We start from the raw sequence: 17517 nt of genomic DNA, 5'->3' as shown, positions 1-17517 counted from the left end.
GGGTCTTGCAGTTTGGGGGTTTCGAGCAATTGAATAATGGTCAAGGTCCAAGGGCAAGGGGATTCAGAGCATGGACTGCATTGAGTGTAAGGGGAATGGTCATTTCGACTGGTCACTGGTCACTTGGTGCATTCGGTGGTGGATCACGCCTTGGGGAACTCAGTGGAATCGAATTGATAGTTTGGGTCAACAGCATTGTCATTCATCAGCATCATGTTTGAGCAATCATGTTTGAGCAATCATAGTGTTCAATTGAACTCTCTTCCGCAGCCCTTGTATCTTTGGTCCGCTTGATTGCTATGAGCAATCCCCATTGAATCTCCCAGCTTCCTGACGAGTCCCTGACCCGAATTGTGCGACAAACCAATGGCTGTGAATGGAAGGCTGTCTGTGTCAGTGACGTTTGCCAGGAGCAGTGCCAGTCATAGTCCCCTACCAATTGGAATTGTGTCTCTCGAGCTGGGCTCAATTGTCACCCTCGTCGCCCTTGTCGCCATTGTCGCCGTTCTTGACCGACCTCGCGACGACGACGATGGCCCAAATCACAAAGCCGGCGAAGACAAGGAACCAGAGAACCAGCAAGGCCGTGGCCCACTTGCTGAGGCTGCGGCCGGCGTGGCGGTCCCGGAACTGCGGCTGTTCCTGCTGCTGCTCCTCGACACGGAACGGATCCTGCGGCGGAGGGGCCTGCGCCGAGAGACTGGTGGTGGAGCGGTGGCGGGCGTGGGAGCGCGAAGGAGGGGAGGGCGCGTGGAGGGACGCCAGCTCGACGCCCTCGTCGTCGGCGGGGGGAGTGGCGCGGGCAGGGGGCTTTTGGCAGACATGTCGTCAGCAATTGATCTTGTGGAATCCTTGCAGGAGCTCGAAGTAGTGGACTTGCCATGGTGGTGTTTGTGCTCTCGCTGGTCTTGGAGAGGCTTTGGGAGGAGGGCTTTGTGGGAGAGCTGCTCTGGAGGATGCGCGTCAGCTCAATTACTCTCAATCACTGCAATTGGACAGGAGATTCTCACGCAGCTGGCAATGCGTCTGTTGGCTTGCAGAGAGACATGCAGAGTGGTTTTGGTGGCGCGCTGGCTGCTGTGGGTTGGAGTGGTGCGAATTGCAAATGGTACGGCCTGTTGGAGGGGTGCCGAGGGGGCCGCCAGGGGTCTACCCAACGGGCCTGTTCCCCACTGGCTGTCGCGCACCACCAAAAGACTTCATTCCAGGCTGAAAGTTCACCTTTTCCAGTTTCGTATCGTGGCCCATGTGATTATACAGGATGCGAACTTCTGGAAATATCTTGCAGTGTCGCCCGTCTAATAATGGGACTTGGTTTGGTCAAACAAAGCACCTATCAAGAACTCTTTCATTCCATGGGACCAATGTGGACTGAAAAAGGCCATTGAAAAGCTTCCCAGCTGCCGTAGCACGCTCGTGAAAGTTCGTATTCGCATTCCGACTTCGCTAGGGCTATCGCGCAGTCACGATGCCTCCACATGCTACCGCCGCACGTCTCCGAACTAGATTGCGGACTGCCCAGGAACTCAGGTGAACTGATCATGCGCGGCTGGCGCCTGGCTGGCGCCTGGGGTCGACCAATGGTGGCTTCCGGAATCGCTACGCCAACTGGTCAGCGGATCTGGTGGCTCTTCCGCCAGATCAACAACCCTCCTCTTCCTCAACCTTCAACCTCAACCTCAACCACCACCTCAACTCACCACCGCATCTGCCATCCTTCTCTCTGTGGGTTCCATCTGCTTCCATGAAGCGCTTCTTCGCATCTGATGAACTGCGACTGACAGCGTCAGCTCTGGGTCTGTGCCTTTCTTGTTTCTGATCGGGTCTCCGGCCCTTGGGTTGGCTGGTAAGTCAAGACCTTCCCGACACCTCCTCGGGACTACGCAGCTTGACCTTTCTGACACACTCTCCTCTGCAGACCTCTGTCGGTCCTCCCCCAATCGCACTGTTGTGCCTGGTGGCCGGCGCCCAAGAACGCGTCAGGTAAGCCATCCCCAGTCAACCCGATGTGGACAGGTATACTCATCCTCAACTTGCAGGACGCACTCGGAGGAAGGTCGAAGACTTCCACTGGAGGCGTGGGCGGGACCTCCCACCAAGGTTCCGCGCAGACTATTACTTCAAGAAGCACGATCCACGCATAACTCAACCGCCGCCAAAGATGACACGCCAGGGGGTGGAGATCTTCAACACCTGTTTTTTCCAGTTCAACAGAGTCCGGATTCACGACAGAAAGGATCCACTTCTAATCCATCGATCGTTGACCGACACAAGGGAAGACATCGCCAACGGCTTCCCGCCTCAAGATATCCACTTCGACTTTGGCTGGCGTCCCGCAATTCTCATGTACATGGAATGGCTAGCCTACTCCATCAAACAGTACAATCCTCGTCTTACTCGAGGATATTGGGTTCTGGCAAGACTGATCTCGCAGTCATTGCACAGACACTCGGAGTGATCTCACTGCAGTACTGGATTGCAGGCATCATCATCGACGAAGGCCTGCTGCACGACCGCACAAAATACTGCCCGGGACTTGCGGTCGCTTGCGGTGTCCTGTCCAGGTGAGCCTTTCTCTGATCAATCATTTCGAACATTGCCAATGCTAACACAATACTGAACCCAGTCCAGCGTCACCGCCCACACCCGCCAGTGGAGCACGTGCCAAAATTTTCGGGCACGTTGGAGAACCGCGCCAAGTTTTCCTTGAACAAGCGCAGGCGTGCGCAGATTCAACCCGGCCGGATTCTCTTCCTCAAGCACCAATCTTCCATTCACCTTTTCATGTGCTTGATCTATCAAGTGGGCGACAACAACAAGGAGTTCTCGTGCGGCGCGACAGCTTCACTGGTGCGGGCTGGTTCAGCTCCAATTTCACTGCTCAGCACAACGCCTGCGAAATTTCTAACGCCACCCCCAAGGCGCCCAGTCTTTAGTCGTCGCGACAAAAGAGCTATGGGCTGCAGGTGGAATCCGAAGTCTCTACGCAGGTAAGCATTGAAATGCGTTCAGACACGAGGAGTGCTCCTCTGACGCGCCCGCAGGAAACGGCCTGAATGTCGTCAAGTTCATGCCAGAATCGGCTGTCAAGTTCGGCGCATTCGAGGTGAGCGACCCAGTCGAAGCACATTGATCCACCACTAAGATTCCAAGGCTTCAAAACGACTGTTTTCAAAGATTGAGGGCCACAACAGTCCCCCAGAAATCCTCCCATGTCCAAGCTTATGGCCTTATGGCCAGAGGATCACTGGGACTGGAAGGTTGATGGCCCCTCGATTCTCGCATTGCCATTTTCGGGGTTCATGGTTGACGCATGGGCCTGCTCTCATTGCGTCTGGAAAAGCATGATCATCAGCGGATTCGGCGAAATGGTTTCACAGTCAGTCTCCTTTGCCCGGAAACATTTCAGTCCTGCTGATTCCTGCCCAGATTTGTTGTGTACCCACTGTTGCTCATACACCAAGAGCAAAGTGGTTGACGAATACGACTTGTCACCCATTGAACAACAGGCACTCCACCGAGGGGTCAGTTTCACCGGCTTCAGCGACCAGAAGCGCCCTGGCCTTCTTGCCATCGCCATGAGCACTTTATGATTCGCAACAAGTGCGGCTTCGCTGGATCAACAGACTCACCACGTAAGGAAAGGGAACCGGAGGGCATGTCTGTTCGAGCGTCATTTCAACCCTCAGATTTGTGCGGGACGGTCGGTGGGATGGATTCGGACAAGGAGGAGGTTGGACAAGATTTCTAAGGTCTTTCGATGGTCGTGTACGCGGTCGGCGTCGGTAGTGACTTACAATACCTCTGCTCTCTTGCTTGATGTCCCACTTTGATGCCGCGCTACGTGATTGATATTGCATCTCAGCGGATCTGGTCGACTGCCGTAGCTCAGTGCAAGCTTCTAGGAAACATCTTGGCCACACCCAAGAGGCCAGGATCTGAGAAGCAATGATTTGAGGCGAATGCTGAGCGTCCTACACGGTCCCAGACCGTATGAGCCGCCCGGTACTCTGTCATTTACAGCGCAGAATTGCTCCAACCTCCGAAAAATTCGTTGCCTGTCAGCGACTCATCCAGCTTCGAGTTGCCCAAAGCAGAGAGAGTAAGCGACAGGGAGCGGTCGCAGGCCCGCAGAACAGATTCAAAATCAGGTACGAGAAGACAAATCATGGCCTCAAAGGCATCACAATCCATGCATGTACAGAAGCATTGAAGCAGCATTGTCCCATTCCGTAGCCAGATTATCAAGCCGTTTCTGAAAGATCGGTGCAGTCCCCAACCCTGCATCTTGCTCCGGAAGCCCGCGCGCCTGATGTGCCGCAACCCCCGTTGTCTCCTTAATTGCTTCGAGCGGAACCTGGAGCCTGCCTTCCAGCAGACGAGGCCTTAGCACAAAGATACCTCAAGTTCTTGTGGCAATTGTGCGTATACTCTGTTCTGCAGCCCTGCCTGGAGTCGATTCCCGGGGTCTTCGGGGTCTTGGTATCGCGGGAGGGGTAAAGCACCATCGTCTTGGGCCCCTGAGCACGCGGCGGCGGGTTTTGTTGCTCTCGTTGTAGGCTTCATGAAGGGATTGGGAGCGGCGGTAGTCTTGGAAAAGCGAGCGAGGCTTTCGGGGAGAGGAAGCGGTGCGGTGGAAGCTGCTGTAGCGCTGTTCGAAGGTGAATTCTCAGGGGGAAGGGGGCTTCCAATTGTGAGTTTTCGACACATTGAAAGATCCATAGGGGAGAGGGGAGAATGGCTGCAGGTGTTTTGGCGCTAAAGTACCTCGAGGGAGGCCAAAGAGGTGGTGGTTCCGTCTCAAGGTGGTTTGCTCCGTCAGTCAGGGGGGCACCTCATGCTGAAAGTTGGCGTGGGATTGGCATTCAATGGCGAGATTTGGAGGTTTGGGGACGCAGTGCAAAGCTGCAGAGATGTCCTGGCAGCGTGGGCTCTGAATACGCTGTGCGTGTGGTTGCTGTGCGTGGCTGCCATCTCGAGCATCCATCGGCGGCCAATCTTCCACCCACAACACCAACATCCGAGAGCTTCGTGACAGTTTGACAACCACCACAAACCGCACCGTCCAACCGTCACGCCCTGCTCCTCGCTCTCTGCTCGCGCTCTCGCTGCCGCCGCTCCCACAAGCTCTCCTTCTCAAGCGCCACTTTCAAACCTCCATCTCCGCGCCGCCGCTCACCTCCACTACCACCACTACTACTCCTCCTCCTCCTCCTCCTCCTCCTCCACCACCACCATGTCGGGCGCCGCCACCACCACCCTCTTCCTCGCCCGCGGGCCTTACAAGCCCAAATACATCAACTGCGAGGTCCTCCACATTGTGGCCTGCGCGGTCCTGGGGACCATGGCGCTCCCCGAGGAGACGGAGGTCGCTCTGGCGGCCATGATGCTCAAGTACCACCTGGGCAGGGAGCAGCGCTTCGAGCGCATCACGGACCCCGAGGACTTCGAGCTCATGGGGCACATTGCGGAGATTTTTTGTGCGGAGTGCCCGCACGTCCACGGTAGGATCCGCCGTCCCTTGGTCCACACGGCCTCGGTTGGTACGTGTTTGAATGCTCCTCGAGAACGTTTTTGGCATTGAGGATGGGTGCTAATCCAGAGACTAGACCTCGAGGACCCGCTCGTCGCCGCCGGCCTCGTCGACCCCCTCCCCCGCCACGTCTTCCTCAAGGAGCGTGGCAGGCTTCTGCTGCGCAAAGCGTGGTCGAAGTTGCGCCACCGTCACTAGGGGCGCCTTCCCTTCTCGACGATCGCGGGCACCACCAGCCCATCTGGTCTCGGGCGTTTGGGTTCTCTCGGGTGACCCGGCGCGGTCTTTTTCTCGTCTGGAGTCTGGAGTAGGGGGGTTCGGGCTGCCCCGTTGACAGCACCGTTTGTCTTCTGGTTTCTGGGGGGAGCATCCGGGTGGAGTCTGGTGTTTTTTGGGAGTTTTCGCTGCCTCGTCGACAGCATTTCGCATGGCCGGCGCGCCCTTTTACGAATCGAAGTTTTTTCCTTGTTGTTCCAAACTGATCTGTATGCTGCCGTGAAGACTCACAGAAGCTGACGTCCAATTGCGAACCATCTGCCACTATTTCAGTCCAGTGATTCACTGATGTGAAGCTCTTGCGCAGACTTTGATCACAACAACAGCCTCTTTTGCTCGACTTTCGACACCACCACCACCACTCGACAAGATCACAAGCTCCCCCGAGAAGCCTCGCTTCTCAAGCACTCTCGCTCCTCAGGCACTCTCGCTCCTAAAACATCTCTCCCACCACTCCAACCACCATGGGAAACCGCTCTTCGAAGCCCGCCCGCCGCCGCCCAGGCGCCAAATTTGGCGTCAGGGTCGCCGTTCCAGGCCTGATCAGCAAGCGAGGCTTCCGGGCCGTGTTCAACCACCTGACGGCGCACAACCACGCGGCGAGCGGCTGGATCCAGATCCTGAGCCCGCAGCTGCAGCTGCAGCTCCTGACCTCCGAGTTCCTGGAGCAGGCCGACCGCGTCGAAGTCTGGTCTCGCGACGACTTCAACATCATCATCCGCATGTACGAGACGGCCGGCAAGACGGGCCCGGGCGGCTTTGACTCGATCCGCCATTGCGCCGTCCACCGCTGCCCGATCCTCGTGTACGTTTTCCCCTCTCTCTCTCCCCTTCTCCCTCTCTCTGTTGCTGTTGGGCTTGGCTGACTGTTCCCGAGGCCCGAATGGTCGTGAGACCGCGACATTCCGAAAACCATCCACCGGCTGGAAAACAACGGCTTTTTGGCAGGATTTGGGAAGGGATGATTGCTACAGGGAATCAGGGGTTGGGCCTGGGATTTACTCGCTGGAATGGCCGAAAGAGGGTTCAAGTTGGGTTCAGGAGCAGACAATCAGGGCTTTCGACTCCTCTTCTTACGGCGAATGGGCTTGCGGCTTCTCTGAAAGCTCTGCATACAGTGATTGAATGAGAGTTCTTCTCCTCATGAACGACCGTAGGGATATCATCCAGTGATCGTCTCCTCGGAAGCTCCGTGCTACCGTGTTGAACAAGAAGCTTTTCTGTCCTGGAATCTGCGCTGCGATGCTAAGAGCCGACAAATGTTGTGGAGGCGGTCCAGATATCCCGTAGAACATGTAGGATCAGAGTGGGCACATCCCACACATGGCTACTATAATCATTCTGCGGCAATGAGAGTAGCTCTCATTTGGACGTGTTCCATGGGCTGCTTCCAATAGAGCTCATTTTCGACTTGCCCGCCAGCCCGAGCGTAGCCATATCATTCGGTTGCTCGAGTGCCTGTACGCTAGTCCCAAAATGCCACCTCGGGCACAGATCGGGGTGGAGGGACAGAGGAGCGGCACCCCGGCGCCCTCCCATCCTCGCCGCCGCGGGCGAGTGATCTGGCGGGTGATCCGAGCGCCCCCGGGTTGTTTAAAAGGACCTCGACCGCGGCCCTCCCTCCTCTTCTTTTCTTCTTCTTCATAGGCGTTCCGGCGTCAAGCTGGGTCCCCTCCCCCTTCCTTCCCCCCAGTCCATGCGGGCCTGGTAAACCCGCACGGCAATCTTTGGAACCTCTTCATTGCTCTGCGTAAGAACACGTTTTTTCATTGAGGCTTTGGCTCTACGCCGGACCTTTGAGAAGAACGTCGGATTGAGGGAGTGCGGTGCTTTTGTTTGTGATGTTCGGGCGCGTGTTTGCGGGCGGCAAAGTGGGTTGTTGACACCACTCGAGGCTCACGAGAGGGCGCAGCAAGGGATCTTGGACCCGTATGCATAGCCTCGATCGTAATGAAGCTCTTGAAAGCTCACCGTTTGAAGGATACATGTCAACAGTAGGCCCAAGGAGACTCTATCTCAGCTCCGCCTGAAGGCGGCTTGAGGCCAACATCCAGCGCTGTTGGTGACGTACAGTATGAGCAGATTTGCGAGATGTCTCGTCGCAAGAGCCGCCATACCATCAAAATCAAACGCAGCGTCCCTTGAGGTGGAGAGAGCGAGGTTCTGATGCTGTACTATCGCATGTTCCAGAGCCTTCAACCACCAGACACGCCGGTGCAAATGCAGCCAACGTGGCTCGCTCGTATACGCGCGAATCCAGTCGACAAGGCGCCGAGCAATGCAGAATTTTCCGCGTAACGGCACCATTCACTTTGTTTCGCGGCGACTTGTGGAGGCTTCAACACCTGCTCGAACAACTCGCCATCACCACCGTGGAGCAGCTTCGAGGACGTTCCTGAAGCAAACTCGTTGCCGGACAAAAGCTTTCTACGCCAGCTTTCCAGCGGACCGCGGATTTCGGGATACTTCGCGACCTGCCGAGACACGACGAGGACTTGCAACGAATGCGCAGCATGTTACTGCGGCGCGTGGTCCACCTTGAAGACGAGAGTGGCCGTTGGTGATGGTTTCGATGATGAAGAGCTTGGTAAGGATGCGGATTGCGCACAGCCATGAGATACGAGGGCACCCTCAGATGTCAAGGAGCTGATGCCGAGTCCGCAGGACGTTGAATCCAGCGTGTAGCAACCAGATTGGGCCGAAGCGACGTCTGGACCGCACGCCGTCCACGATGAGCAGCTAGAATCCACGTAGACGAGAACCAGAAGGAGGCCCAGTTGACCGGCAGAGTTCGAACAGGCCGTCCGTTGACGATGATGCCTCACGCCCATACCAAACACGGCGGCCACCGAATGGCTTGCGCGAGGTGCAAGAAGCGGAGATACGCGCGGTACATTGCCAAATAAGAGTGCTGGGAGAGTCGAAAGCCGCCATCGAGCGTGCTGATGCTCGACAGCATGCTACGAAGCAGGAACAAGGCCTACGAACGAGATCGGCGACAAGTTCCCTTCGACACGGTCGACAGGCACTGCGGGTCTGGAGACAAACGGGTTGGTGTGGACAGCTTCAAAGCCCGGCCTTCGCTGATTCAGGGTACTTGATCAAGCCATGGCCTTGCTGGCACTGATGAATGGCGACTGAAAGACAAAAGGCGCTCAGATGGGGGTGGATGTACTGCCACGCTCCCGCCCTCAGTCGATTGTTCAAGTTGGCAATCCTCGTGTCTGCAGGCCTCGCCGGCAGTCTTCAGAAGACAACTCAAACCAGAATCTGGCCAGGCGAATCGACATTGCAATCCTTGGCCGCAGACGACTTCCGAAAAAAACGGTAGTGGATAGGGCGCTCGAGAAGTTCGGATATGTGAAAGCCGAATTGTGGACGTTGAAACAGACCACGGTGAGCCATACGCCCGCCCTGCACGACAGCACGCCGCTAACTTAGAAAAGTCGCAGTCAGGCAAGCAATCCGTTCCGAGAGATAGTGTCATTCGACACCGACGCCATTTCGTGCCATGCCAGCAAAGTCGTCAAATCGATTCGCGTCACAGCTTGCCCAGTTTTGATCCAATACTTCTGGAGATCTGGGAGTGGGCAATCGACGATGAAGACGATCGATGCCGGAAAGGCCGACTCGATGAGGGATACTCAGGTCAGATAATTCCGTGGTGGACGAGGACCCAATGACATTGGAAGCAGGATCCGTGAACAGACCAGGTCCGAGGCCTTGAAAGAAGTCGACTCAAAAGAGGAAATTCCAGTACGTAGCTGGCCTGCACGCAGCCAGAAGCGGAGACGAAATGACGGACCTGCGATGGCAGAAAAAAGAGAGCAGGAGCGAGGCCCCTGGGGTATACGAAAGCCTCGCCGGGACTCGGGGATGGAAACTGGAAACCAATGAAATGCGGACTAGCCCTGAGTGACTGGAAAATACGGGTGCTCGATTACCAGCCGCAGAAAATGAGGAAGAGACATGAAAGAGCAGCGAGAAGACCGAGGACGACTGCCAGAATGAAAGAGACTGTCGGCATGGCCCTGACGAAACGGCCACGTTTGTAAAACGAAGAAAAGGAGAAGACTCGAGGTAAGAAAGTGAGCATGGCCCTACCAACCACCCATGCAGTGCTCTACTGAAAGCAGACTTTAGAAAGGAAAGGACTAGAACAGCAAAAGACAAGACTTGAAAACGGAAGAAGCGATTCTGCGTAGTGCTTAAGCACTAGACAGGAGGAAGAGGTTTGGATGGCTGAACAAAAACACTCCGAGCTGCAAGAGAAGACGACTTAGGAACCCACTGGCGGAATACTTGCGCAAGAAGTGCGAAATCAAGAGAGAACGTCGATGTTGCTGGCTGTGAGGCGGACGAAAAGGTGGCTTCACAAAACGGTTGAGCCGCAAGATCTGAATCAAAGAGGCGAAACGACACGAAATAGCCGAAAAGGGGACGACGGCGGACATTGCGATTAAAAGTAGGAAGTCGGCTGCGAAAGGTAAGTAAAGGGAGTTGCTGCAGCATGAGGAGAGAAAGAGTTCGGGGCTTACTGAATAGGGAAACCAGGGAACACTTCAGAGAAGATCAGACAGAACCAAACGCTCTTGGAGAATGCGAAGCAAGATGACGCTGGACCTACGCAGTCGTAAAGCGACAGCAAATTTTGGCGTGTCCACTCGTGCTTAAAGCACTACAGGACGGCTTGCAGGATGGAATCAGAGAGGACGAGGAGGGCCGACCATCCAAACAGCGCTTGAATCTGCTTCATAGAGATGTAAGCAGAGCCAAAACGACACAAGGACGGCAAATGAAGACCAATGCCACTTGCTCTTCGAGAAACAACAACGAAAGAAAGAGAAACGGCAAAGTAGACGAGGCGCAACTCTCAGAGCAGTGCAAAACAACTTGGAAAGGAAAAAAAGGGAGAGAAAAAGGAGATTGGAGCTCAAAAATGCCCCGGCCCCACGGGCTACCCACACTTGACCATCAGGGATGGACGGGCGGTGAACGGAAAAAACGAAAGCAGAAGAGGACTCGTGAGTAGCACTGGGCCGTTCGACCACCTGTGCAGTGCAAAGAAAAGGACAGAAATGGCTGACTGGATTGACGCAGACAAGGAAATGAGATAAGCGCTGACCATGAGCCACAGATGAACCGCTCAAAGAATGAAGAGAAGACGCAAAGAAAAAAGGAGAGGATGAAGTGTCATCGCCAAACGGCTTGACAAGAAAAGGACGATCGAAAACGCGCAAAACTCGAAGCTCGAAAGGGGCTCAAGGCCCCTGAAAAAAAAAGAAATTCAACAAAGAAGACACAGGAGCCTAGATGGATGGATGTCAGCATTCGCGTTACACGTACGCAAAGAGGATATCGAGTCCAGATCGACAGTCAGCAAAAGCAGCTGCAGCCGTCATCTACTTCAATTGTTGACCTTGTCCCACGGATGGGGAAACGCATTAAAAACACATTGTTGCCGAAGAAGAGAAGCCCACCGACGCCGTGCTATGCTCTTAGAAGAATCTCCACCAGATGAAGACGATCATGATGAAAGCCAGAGCGCCGACCGGACCATACTGCAAAGACGTCAGCCCACAACAACAGCGAGAAGCCATAGCCCTGAGTTCTTACCTGCTTGAAGAGAAGCTCCCAGTTGATCCTGACAGCGGCCTTGCGGTACTTTCTGCTGTCTTCCCGGAGCCTGCTGCTCATGTCGCCCATACGCTCAAGACTGTCGCCGCGGTAAAGCAAATCCTCAATATTCTTGGTCATAATCTTCGTCACGTCCTTGAGCTCGTCGTTGAGCTTATCCAGGTTCTGCGTGGCACGGCTGTCCTGGTACGTCTTCTTGGTGCGTTGGATGAACGTGTCAAACTCGACAAACGCGTACGGCCGGCATGTCGCTGCCAGGTACTGCTGGCTGGGGTATGTGGTTGTGAATTCCGACTTGAGGTCGGCAAGGTATGTGAAGGCCAGCTTCCGCGGATACGAGCGATCGCATATGCAGAGGAAGACGAGGGCGTCGTCGATGAGGTAGCTGCGGAGGTCCCGGTGAGCAAAGACCACAACACGACGACTGCAAGAAAAGCCTACTGGATCGTGTATTGACTACCCTCGATGCTTGCCTGGGGCTCAGAGTTGCGATTGACGCGCCGGAGAATCTGCTTGACCTTGTTCTTCATGTCGACGAGCTCGGATTCGGACTGCCCCAACGTCGGAGGTCAGCAGCAAGCCACAACGACGCCCGCCGCCAGGGAAACTTGACGAGGAGATTCCGTACCTGTTCATCATCCACCGAGGCAGCCAAGACCAGGCCTACGCTCTGTCAGCGCCTCTGCCGCTTAGCTGGACGTCGGGGGTCGGTTGAGGACACGCGGACGTGATTTTGGAACCTTTGCTGAGCAAGGGGCCACGTACCGTCCAGCCGCGCAATCTGCGTGGACCTGATCATTGCGATAGTCGGTAGCGCTTCGCGGGCGCATCAACGAGGGGCGTGGAGAGGGAAAAAGAGGTGGAGTGGATGGTGTTGATCTTGGGAAGTGAGCTGCAGTGATGGGATGGCCGGGACATCGGCGATTAAAGCGCCGATATGCCGGCGGTGGCAGAATCAGGGGGGCGGTCCTCATGCTGGCTTTGCTACCCTGGTCGAAGAAACGTCATCGGCCCAAGGGAGCTCTCCCAAGCTCCAGACGCGTCCCGCGAACTGACCCGACCAACTACTTTGAGAGCTACTACACCGCGTCTGGAGCTGTACGACCGCGCTCCCATTCATCTTGAACACTCTCGGCACGTTCGGGGATTGGAATACAGCTTCTATGGGCCCGCCGCGCCAACTCCTCTTCTCCACAAACAGCCGCACTGTGTCTGCCTGCCTTGGGAGCAGCCTCCAGGTGGATGAATGAACACTGGACTTGTTCCCCAAGGAATCACGACTATCAGATGAAGCATCACTTTCTTTAACGGCACATTGTTTCTCCTGGAAGCCCCTGAAATCCAGCCACTAGCAGCTTCTGGTGTGTTTGCCGGTCGCAAACTTTCCCCGGGAACAGGAACCGTAAAACAACTTTTCCGGACTCCCGGCTTCCCGTCTGGAGCCTGAAGATCTTTCTCTTGCTAGCCTCCCCATCCATCACCCTCGGGAGTCACGTGACCAGGTCGAGATATTTCATCAGCCATGGAACCGGATGCCGAACCTGCCTCTTCGCCATTGTCTGACGTCCCCAGTGACTTTGACACCCTCAACGACGGATTGGACGGGACTCTCGAGCATGGCGGCCCTGTCAAGAGCACCGCAGAAGCAGAGCCAAACCAAGACCTTGACAACTCTAGCCTGCCTTCCGCGCCGCAAGAGCTGACGACTATACAAAGGCAGAATGACACCATCGACCGAGTTGTGCCTGTTGGCCAAGGAAACAATGGTATGAAAGACGGAGATCACCAAAAGTCTTCAACGGCAAAACAAGCAGCGCTAGATGGACTTGGCGGAGACGACCAAAAATCTTCAACAGCAAACCGAGCGGCACCAGATGAAAACGAAGACGATCCAAAATCGTCAACGGTAAACCGAGCGACGCTAGATGAATGTAATGGAGATGACCAAAGATCGTCAGGCGCAAAGCGAGCGTCGCCAAACGAACCAGACGGAGATGACAAAAATTCGTTGGAAGCAAACCAAGCAGTGCTAGATGAAGTAGACGGAGACGAGAAGCAATCAATCGCCAAAAAACACGCAAGCGACATTCCCGACGTGGAGCCTCAGGCCCGTCCAGCACGAAAAAGGAAACTACCCAAGCGATACGAAGACCATCTCAACTCTAGCCCTCCGCACCCGAGGAAGGAGCCCAAACTATGTGAAGAACATCCCGACTCAAGCCCTCGGCGTCCGACGACCAAACGCCAAGCAAGCACCAACGACACACATCCTCTGTCGGATCATCACCGAGACCCACCATCTCTCGAAGCCGAAGCCGCCAACAACATACCGCAGTGTGAAGCAGAGCTGCATTCAACGCAAGAGCCCGTGATGGATTCGGAGAGTGCAGGACAGTCTCAGGCGCTTCGCCCTCGTCGCCAGCGCAAAGCGCCCAAGAGCTACAATGAACCAGGCAGCGATGAAGAGTTCGTGGCCGAAGCACCTGCCAAAAGCAAAAGGACGACAAGTGCTGGTGAGAAGCCCAAGCGTGTTGCACCAACCTGGGCGCCCGACTATCTCCTGCAAGATCCCAAGTCGAGGCTGGGCAAGGCAAACCTCACTGTAAGTACATTATCGACTCCAACTGCATCGCGCGCCAAAAGTCTCACGTCCGTCGCCAGGCCATTCTCAAAGACCCGCGCGCCTGGGAGTCACTGAGCAAAGAGCAGCAGATCCAGCTGACCCAACTGCTCCCCAATGTGCCGGGCCTGGACCTCGACCCCGCCAACGTGGACAGCGACTGCCTCTACAGCATCGTGCACGAGTTCCTCAACAACTCGGCCCTGCTCTCCGACATTGCCATGTTTGGCGAAGACCTGCGCGAAGGCCGGCTGGACCCCGACTGGCAGCGCGACGGCCAGGCCGCCATGGAGATGCGCGCGCGCGGCGACTTTGACGACTGGAAGGTCCAGGAGATGGAGGCTTTTTGGGGCCAGAAGCAGAAGCTGCAGTACGACGTCTTGGCTGGCGAGTCGAGCAAGATTAAGCTTGAGGAGCTGGTCCGCGAGGGCACCGTCCAGGTCGGCGACGTCTGGGTGTACAAGCGCAATTTTCCCAAGGACGGCGCCGTCGTGGAGAAGGAGGCCAAGGTGAGTTGTCCGGAGCGTTTTGCCCTTGCAAACACAGCTTCGCTTTGGGCATACACAAAGACTCTAACTCCCCCGTAGGTCATTTCCATCACCGCCGACCACAAGCTCGTCTTCAGCTTCCCACCTGGCACAGCAAAGTTCAGCTCCCCCAACGCCGGCGAGGACGTTGTGACGGAGCCTCTCAGCGGCCCGCAGCAGCTCGGCGACGCCATGATCAAGGAGGACGGCCGAGTCGGTAGCTACCGCAACAATAATGCTTGGAAAGAGTATCGCGTCTTCAGGAACCAGAACGACATTGGCCACCTGTGGGAGCGGCGCGAGCTATACTGGGCCAAGAAGACCGAGGGAAGTCACTTCAAGTGATGCGTGTCGGCTGGCGTGCGAGGGAGCAAAACATCCCTGGGCGGAGTCATGGTGCGTGTTCTAGCGGATGGCAACGACTGGGTCAGGCGCTGGGGCACCGTTTGATGAAATACGGGATCGCATTCTAAGCCTCAGCCTTGGTTGGAGCGACTGAGATGGAGCGTTCCTCAATAGGGCTCAACTTGTGTGAGTGCCAGTCATCGGATTTGAAAAGGCCCTCGCTTTAAGAGCGCCGCGAGATGATATTTTCAAAAGCAGATAGAAGTCTGCAATAGCTACCAAATCTTACATATTTGAAATTGAGCTCAAACCATCTACCGTGATTTGACTCGTCCAATCCTGCGCTTCCCAATTCGGCAGCTCAACGTTCGTGGTGACATTCCGGGATTCGACCGAGCCAGGGCCGTGCGCACCAGGTCTGTTCCATGCTCTCGGCTCTGCCCGACCACCAACCTTCCATTTCCTCGACCTACTCCAAACCGCAAGCAAGACAACAAAGTTTTCTCAAAACAAAAATATGTCCACATCGAAACAAGCAGAGCACCGACGAGCGCACAACCTGCTGCTCGTGTCGAAGCTGTTGAGCTGCCGCGACAATACATCGCCATTCACGCTGGTGGTGGACTCGCTGGAGAAGAGCGGCAAGGGCGTGGTGCGCGAGTTTGTGCGGCGAGCAAATGTGCGGTTGCTCCGAATCCCAGTCGTCAGCTGAATGCCGTTTGGTTGATCATGGAGAAATGGGGAAGAGCTAGGGAAACGTTTTTTGCTGATTTGTTTGGGTTGTTTGGCAGGCTGCAAAAATCAAGGTTGTCCTCGTCAGCTACGAGACGCTGCGCAAGCCGCGTGGGGTCGATGTTCTGGTCCAGGGGACGAGACAGACGCCGGCGGTGGTGCAGCGTGAGCTGGTGAAGATGCTGGCTGAGGCTAGAGGGAAGCAGAGTAGGTCATTGATTCCTGTAGCCCCGTACCGACTTTGGGTTTCCCGCACGCATCTCGAAGATCCCATAGTGACGTTTCTGCAGAAGTACTTCTCGTGATCGACAACCTCAACCACCTCTGCGACCACCCCGGCACCAGCTCCAACCTGCCCGAATTCCTCTCTTCGTTCCTGGGCCCCACCGTCTCGCTCCTCGCCACGTACCATGCCGACGTACCGCTGTCGTCTCTGCGCGATCCGTACGCGCCGCACCCCCTGATCCTCCTCAGGTACCTCGTCACGACCATCCTGCGCCCCCACTCGCTGCACCACGTGCTGGCCGAGAAGGCGGCCCGCGACAAGAGTCTGGCGAGCCCCGTCTTCGGCCTCAGCGAAGAGGTCGAGGGCGTGGTCGGCGGGCTCGGCCGCAACGCTGGAGCCGCCGCCGACAACCACCATCATCGCAGCGCCCCCGCCGAGCACCTGCGCCGAGGCGTCGTCCTCGAGATGGAGTATCGGCGCAAGAGCGGCCGCGGCGTCCACGAGTGGTTTTTCTTGCCCGACCCTTCTTCAAGCTCGAGAACCACCTCGGTGTCCAAGGAGCAGAAGACGGCGCAGATTATGCTGCTGGATGACCATCCGCTGTATCGCCACGTCCCGGGTGTCGCAGAGGCGGCGCAAGAGGGCGAAGAGTTTGACACGACGTTCAATCTGGGGTTGACGGAGAAGCAGCGCCGGGATAGGGAGGGCGTCGTGTTGCCGTACTTTGATGCGCAGAGCGGGGAGGGCCCGGGCGAGGGAGGACGCATTCTGTATGACATGGGCGAGGAGGATGACTTTGATGAGGAGGAGGATGAGATATGAGAAGGTGGTGCAAGCGCTGCTGCCGTCTGGGGTAGTGCTGTGCAATCCACGGCAGGTCTACGTAGTTGCATCTAAAGCATCTTCGTCACTTCCTCTCTGCAGACTCTCCCCTGTTTTTGTCTTCATTTCCCACCAGCGAACATGGAACAGCAAGAATTCAGGCCGCAAATCAGTGCCGCAATTCGAGATGAATTTGAAGAGATGTGGAAAGACAGGGTGTTCCGCAACATCTTCGTCACAGCATGGCCCTTGGACTGCTTGGAGAGAATCGCAAAACAGGGGAGTCTGATCGCTCCCCGTAAATTTGTTTGGGACTCGATTCTCAGATACAAGATCAATCGCGAATTTTTGCCTGAACCAAAACACAGGCGATTTTGGTACGAAGACTGCGAGGAAGAATTCTACGACAATATGGTAAAACTCACTATTCTCTTGGAAAAACTCTGGACAATTGCAAAGGCCCGTTTGAATATCGAAGGAATGGTGGCAAGCATTTGAGGCATCCTGGATACCCGTACCTGCTCAGGAAGCACGGGCCCGCCAGAGCCAGCTTCTTGCAGCGCTGCCAACACCTCCGCTGCCCGCGTCCTCCAACCCATCTACCAACTCCAACCACAACGTCGCTCGACGCGTCTCTTCGCCGCCACCTGTCGCCCCTAAGCTGTCCGAGGAGCTCGACTCATCCCTCCCGCGTTACTTGGCCTCTCCACCGTCAAGCGCAGCAGAAGCAGCTCCGCGCAGCCTTTGCCCGTGCAATTCCTGCAAACCACCGCCGCAGTCTCCAAACTCTGCAACGTCG

The 17517-nt window shown here is 56.0% G+C and overlaps 6 protein-coding genes across 6 annotated transcripts; 4 read left to right on the top strand and 2 right to left on the bottom strand.

Moving 5' to 3' along the window:
- Nucleotides 1-366: 366 nt before the first annotated feature.
- Nucleotides 367-1302, top strand: BKA78DRAFT_295254 (uncharacterized protein; the record flags this gene model as incomplete). The annotated part of the gene is made up of 1 exon (XM_066886459.1): nt 367-1302. The coding sequence occupies one exon, from the start codon at nt 367-369 to the stop codon at nt 1300-1302; it is 936 nt and encodes a 311-aa protein (XP_066743952.1).
- A 166-nt stretch (nt 1303-1468) lies between these two features.
- On the top strand, nt 1469-2936 carry BKA78DRAFT_295253 (uncharacterized protein; the record flags this gene model as incomplete). Its single annotated transcript, XM_066886458.1, has 6 exons — nt 1469-1530; nt 1617-1725; nt 1785-1846; nt 1888-1983; nt 2040-2564; nt 2627-2936. The coding sequence occupies 6 exons, from the start codon at nt 1469-1471 to the stop codon at nt 2934-2936; spliced, it is 1164 nt and encodes a 387-aa protein (XP_066743951.1).
- A 2702-nt stretch (nt 2937-5638) lies between these two features.
- BKA78DRAFT_313329 (uncharacterized protein) lies at nt 5639-6340 on the bottom strand. The gene has a single exon (XM_066888368.1). It carries the CDS (start codon nt 5901-5903, stop codon nt 5670-5672), a length of 234 nt encoding a protein of 77 aa, XP_066743950.1. The 5' UTR covers nt 5904-6340; the 3' UTR covers nt 5639-5669.
- A 4832-nt stretch (nt 6341-11172) lies between these two features.
- Nucleotides 11173-12330, bottom strand: BKA78DRAFT_313320 (vesicle transporter SEC22). The gene is made up of 5 exons (XM_066888367.1): nt 12212-12330; nt 12075-12109; nt 11888-11997; nt 11426-11831; nt 11173-11370 (listed from the first exon to the last, which is right to left on the bottom strand). The coding sequence occupies exons 1-5, from the start codon at nt 12243-12245 to the stop codon at nt 11308-11310; spliced, it is 648 nt and encodes a 215-aa protein (XP_066743949.1). The 5' UTR covers nt 12246-12330; the 3' UTR covers nt 11173-11307.
- Nucleotides 12331-13661: 1331 nt separating this feature from the next.
- On the top strand, nt 13662-15241 carry BKA78DRAFT_313318 (Asx homology domain-containing protein). Its single transcript, XM_066888366.1, has 3 exons — nt 13662-14048; nt 14108-14575; nt 14654-15241. The coding sequence occupies exons 1-3, from the start codon at nt 13818-13820 to the stop codon at nt 14936-14938; spliced, it is 984 nt and encodes a 327-aa protein (XP_066743948.1). The 5' UTR covers nt 13662-13817; the 3' UTR covers nt 14939-15241.
- Nucleotides 15242-15396: 155 nt separating this feature from the next.
- BKA78DRAFT_313315 (Elongator complex protein 5) lies at nt 15397-16874 on the top strand. Its single transcript, XM_066888365.1, has 3 exons — nt 15397-15617; nt 15730-15877; nt 15961-16874. Exons 1-3 carry the CDS (start codon nt 15456-15458, stop codon nt 16716-16718), a joined length of 1068 nt encoding a protein of 355 aa, XP_066743947.1. The 5' UTR covers nt 15397-15455; the 3' UTR covers nt 16719-16874.
- Nucleotides 16875-17517: the final 643 nt, after the last annotated feature.

The sequence above is a fragment of the Phyllosticta capitalensis genome (assembly GCF_038381095.1).
Source record: "Phyllosticta capitalensis strain CBS 128856 chromosome Unknown BKA78scaffold_5, whole genome shotgun sequence".
Classification (NCBI taxonomy): Eukaryota; Fungi; Ascomycota; class Dothideomycetes; order Botryosphaeriales; family Phyllostictaceae; genus Phyllosticta; species Phyllosticta capitalensis.
This window is presented reverse-complemented; position numbering and strand designations above follow the sequence as displayed.

Bases quoted from the DNA above. Each gene is read 5' to 3' on its own strand.
- BKA78DRAFT_313329 (XM_066888368.1), bottom strand. From the start codon at position 5,903: ATGCTCCCCCCAGAAACCAGAAGACAAACGGTGCTGTCAACGGGGCAG.
- BKA78DRAFT_313320 (XM_066888367.1), bottom strand. From the start codon at position 12,245: ATGATCAGGTCCACGCAGATTGCGCGGCTGGACG. The intron at 11,998-12,074 runs GTACGGAATCTC...ACGTTGGGGCAG, and splicing joins CCTCGGTGGATGATGAACAG to TCCGAATCCGAGCTCGTCGA. The intron at 11,832-11,887 runs GTAGGCTTTTCT...GGACCTCCGCAG, and splicing joins GGTAGTCAATACACGATCCA to CTACCTCATCGACGACGCCC.
- BKA78DRAFT_313318 (XM_066888366.1), top strand. From the start codon at position 13,818: ATGGATTCGGAGAGTGCAGGACAGTCTCAGGCGCTTCGCCCTCGTCGC. The intron at 14,049-14,107 runs GTAAGTACATTA...GTCCGTCGCCAG, and splicing joins TGGGCAAGGCAAACCTCACT to GCCATTCTCAAAGACCCGCG. The intron at 14,576-14,653 runs GTGAGTTGTCCG...ACTCCCCCGTAG, and splicing joins TCGTGGAGAAGGAGGCCAAG to GTCATTTCCATCACCGCCGA.
- BKA78DRAFT_313315 (XM_066888365.1), top strand. From the start codon at position 15,456: ATGTCCACATCGAAACAAGCAGAGCACCGACGAGCGCACAACCTGCTG. The intron at 15,618-15,729 runs GTGCGGTTGCTC...GTTGTTTGGCAG, and splicing joins AGTTTGTGCGGCGAGCAAAT to GCTGCAAAAATCAAGGTTGT. The intron at 15,878-15,960 runs GTAGGTCATTGA...ACGTTTCTGCAG, and splicing joins TGAGGCTAGAGGGAAGCAGA to AAGTACTTCTCGTGATCGAC.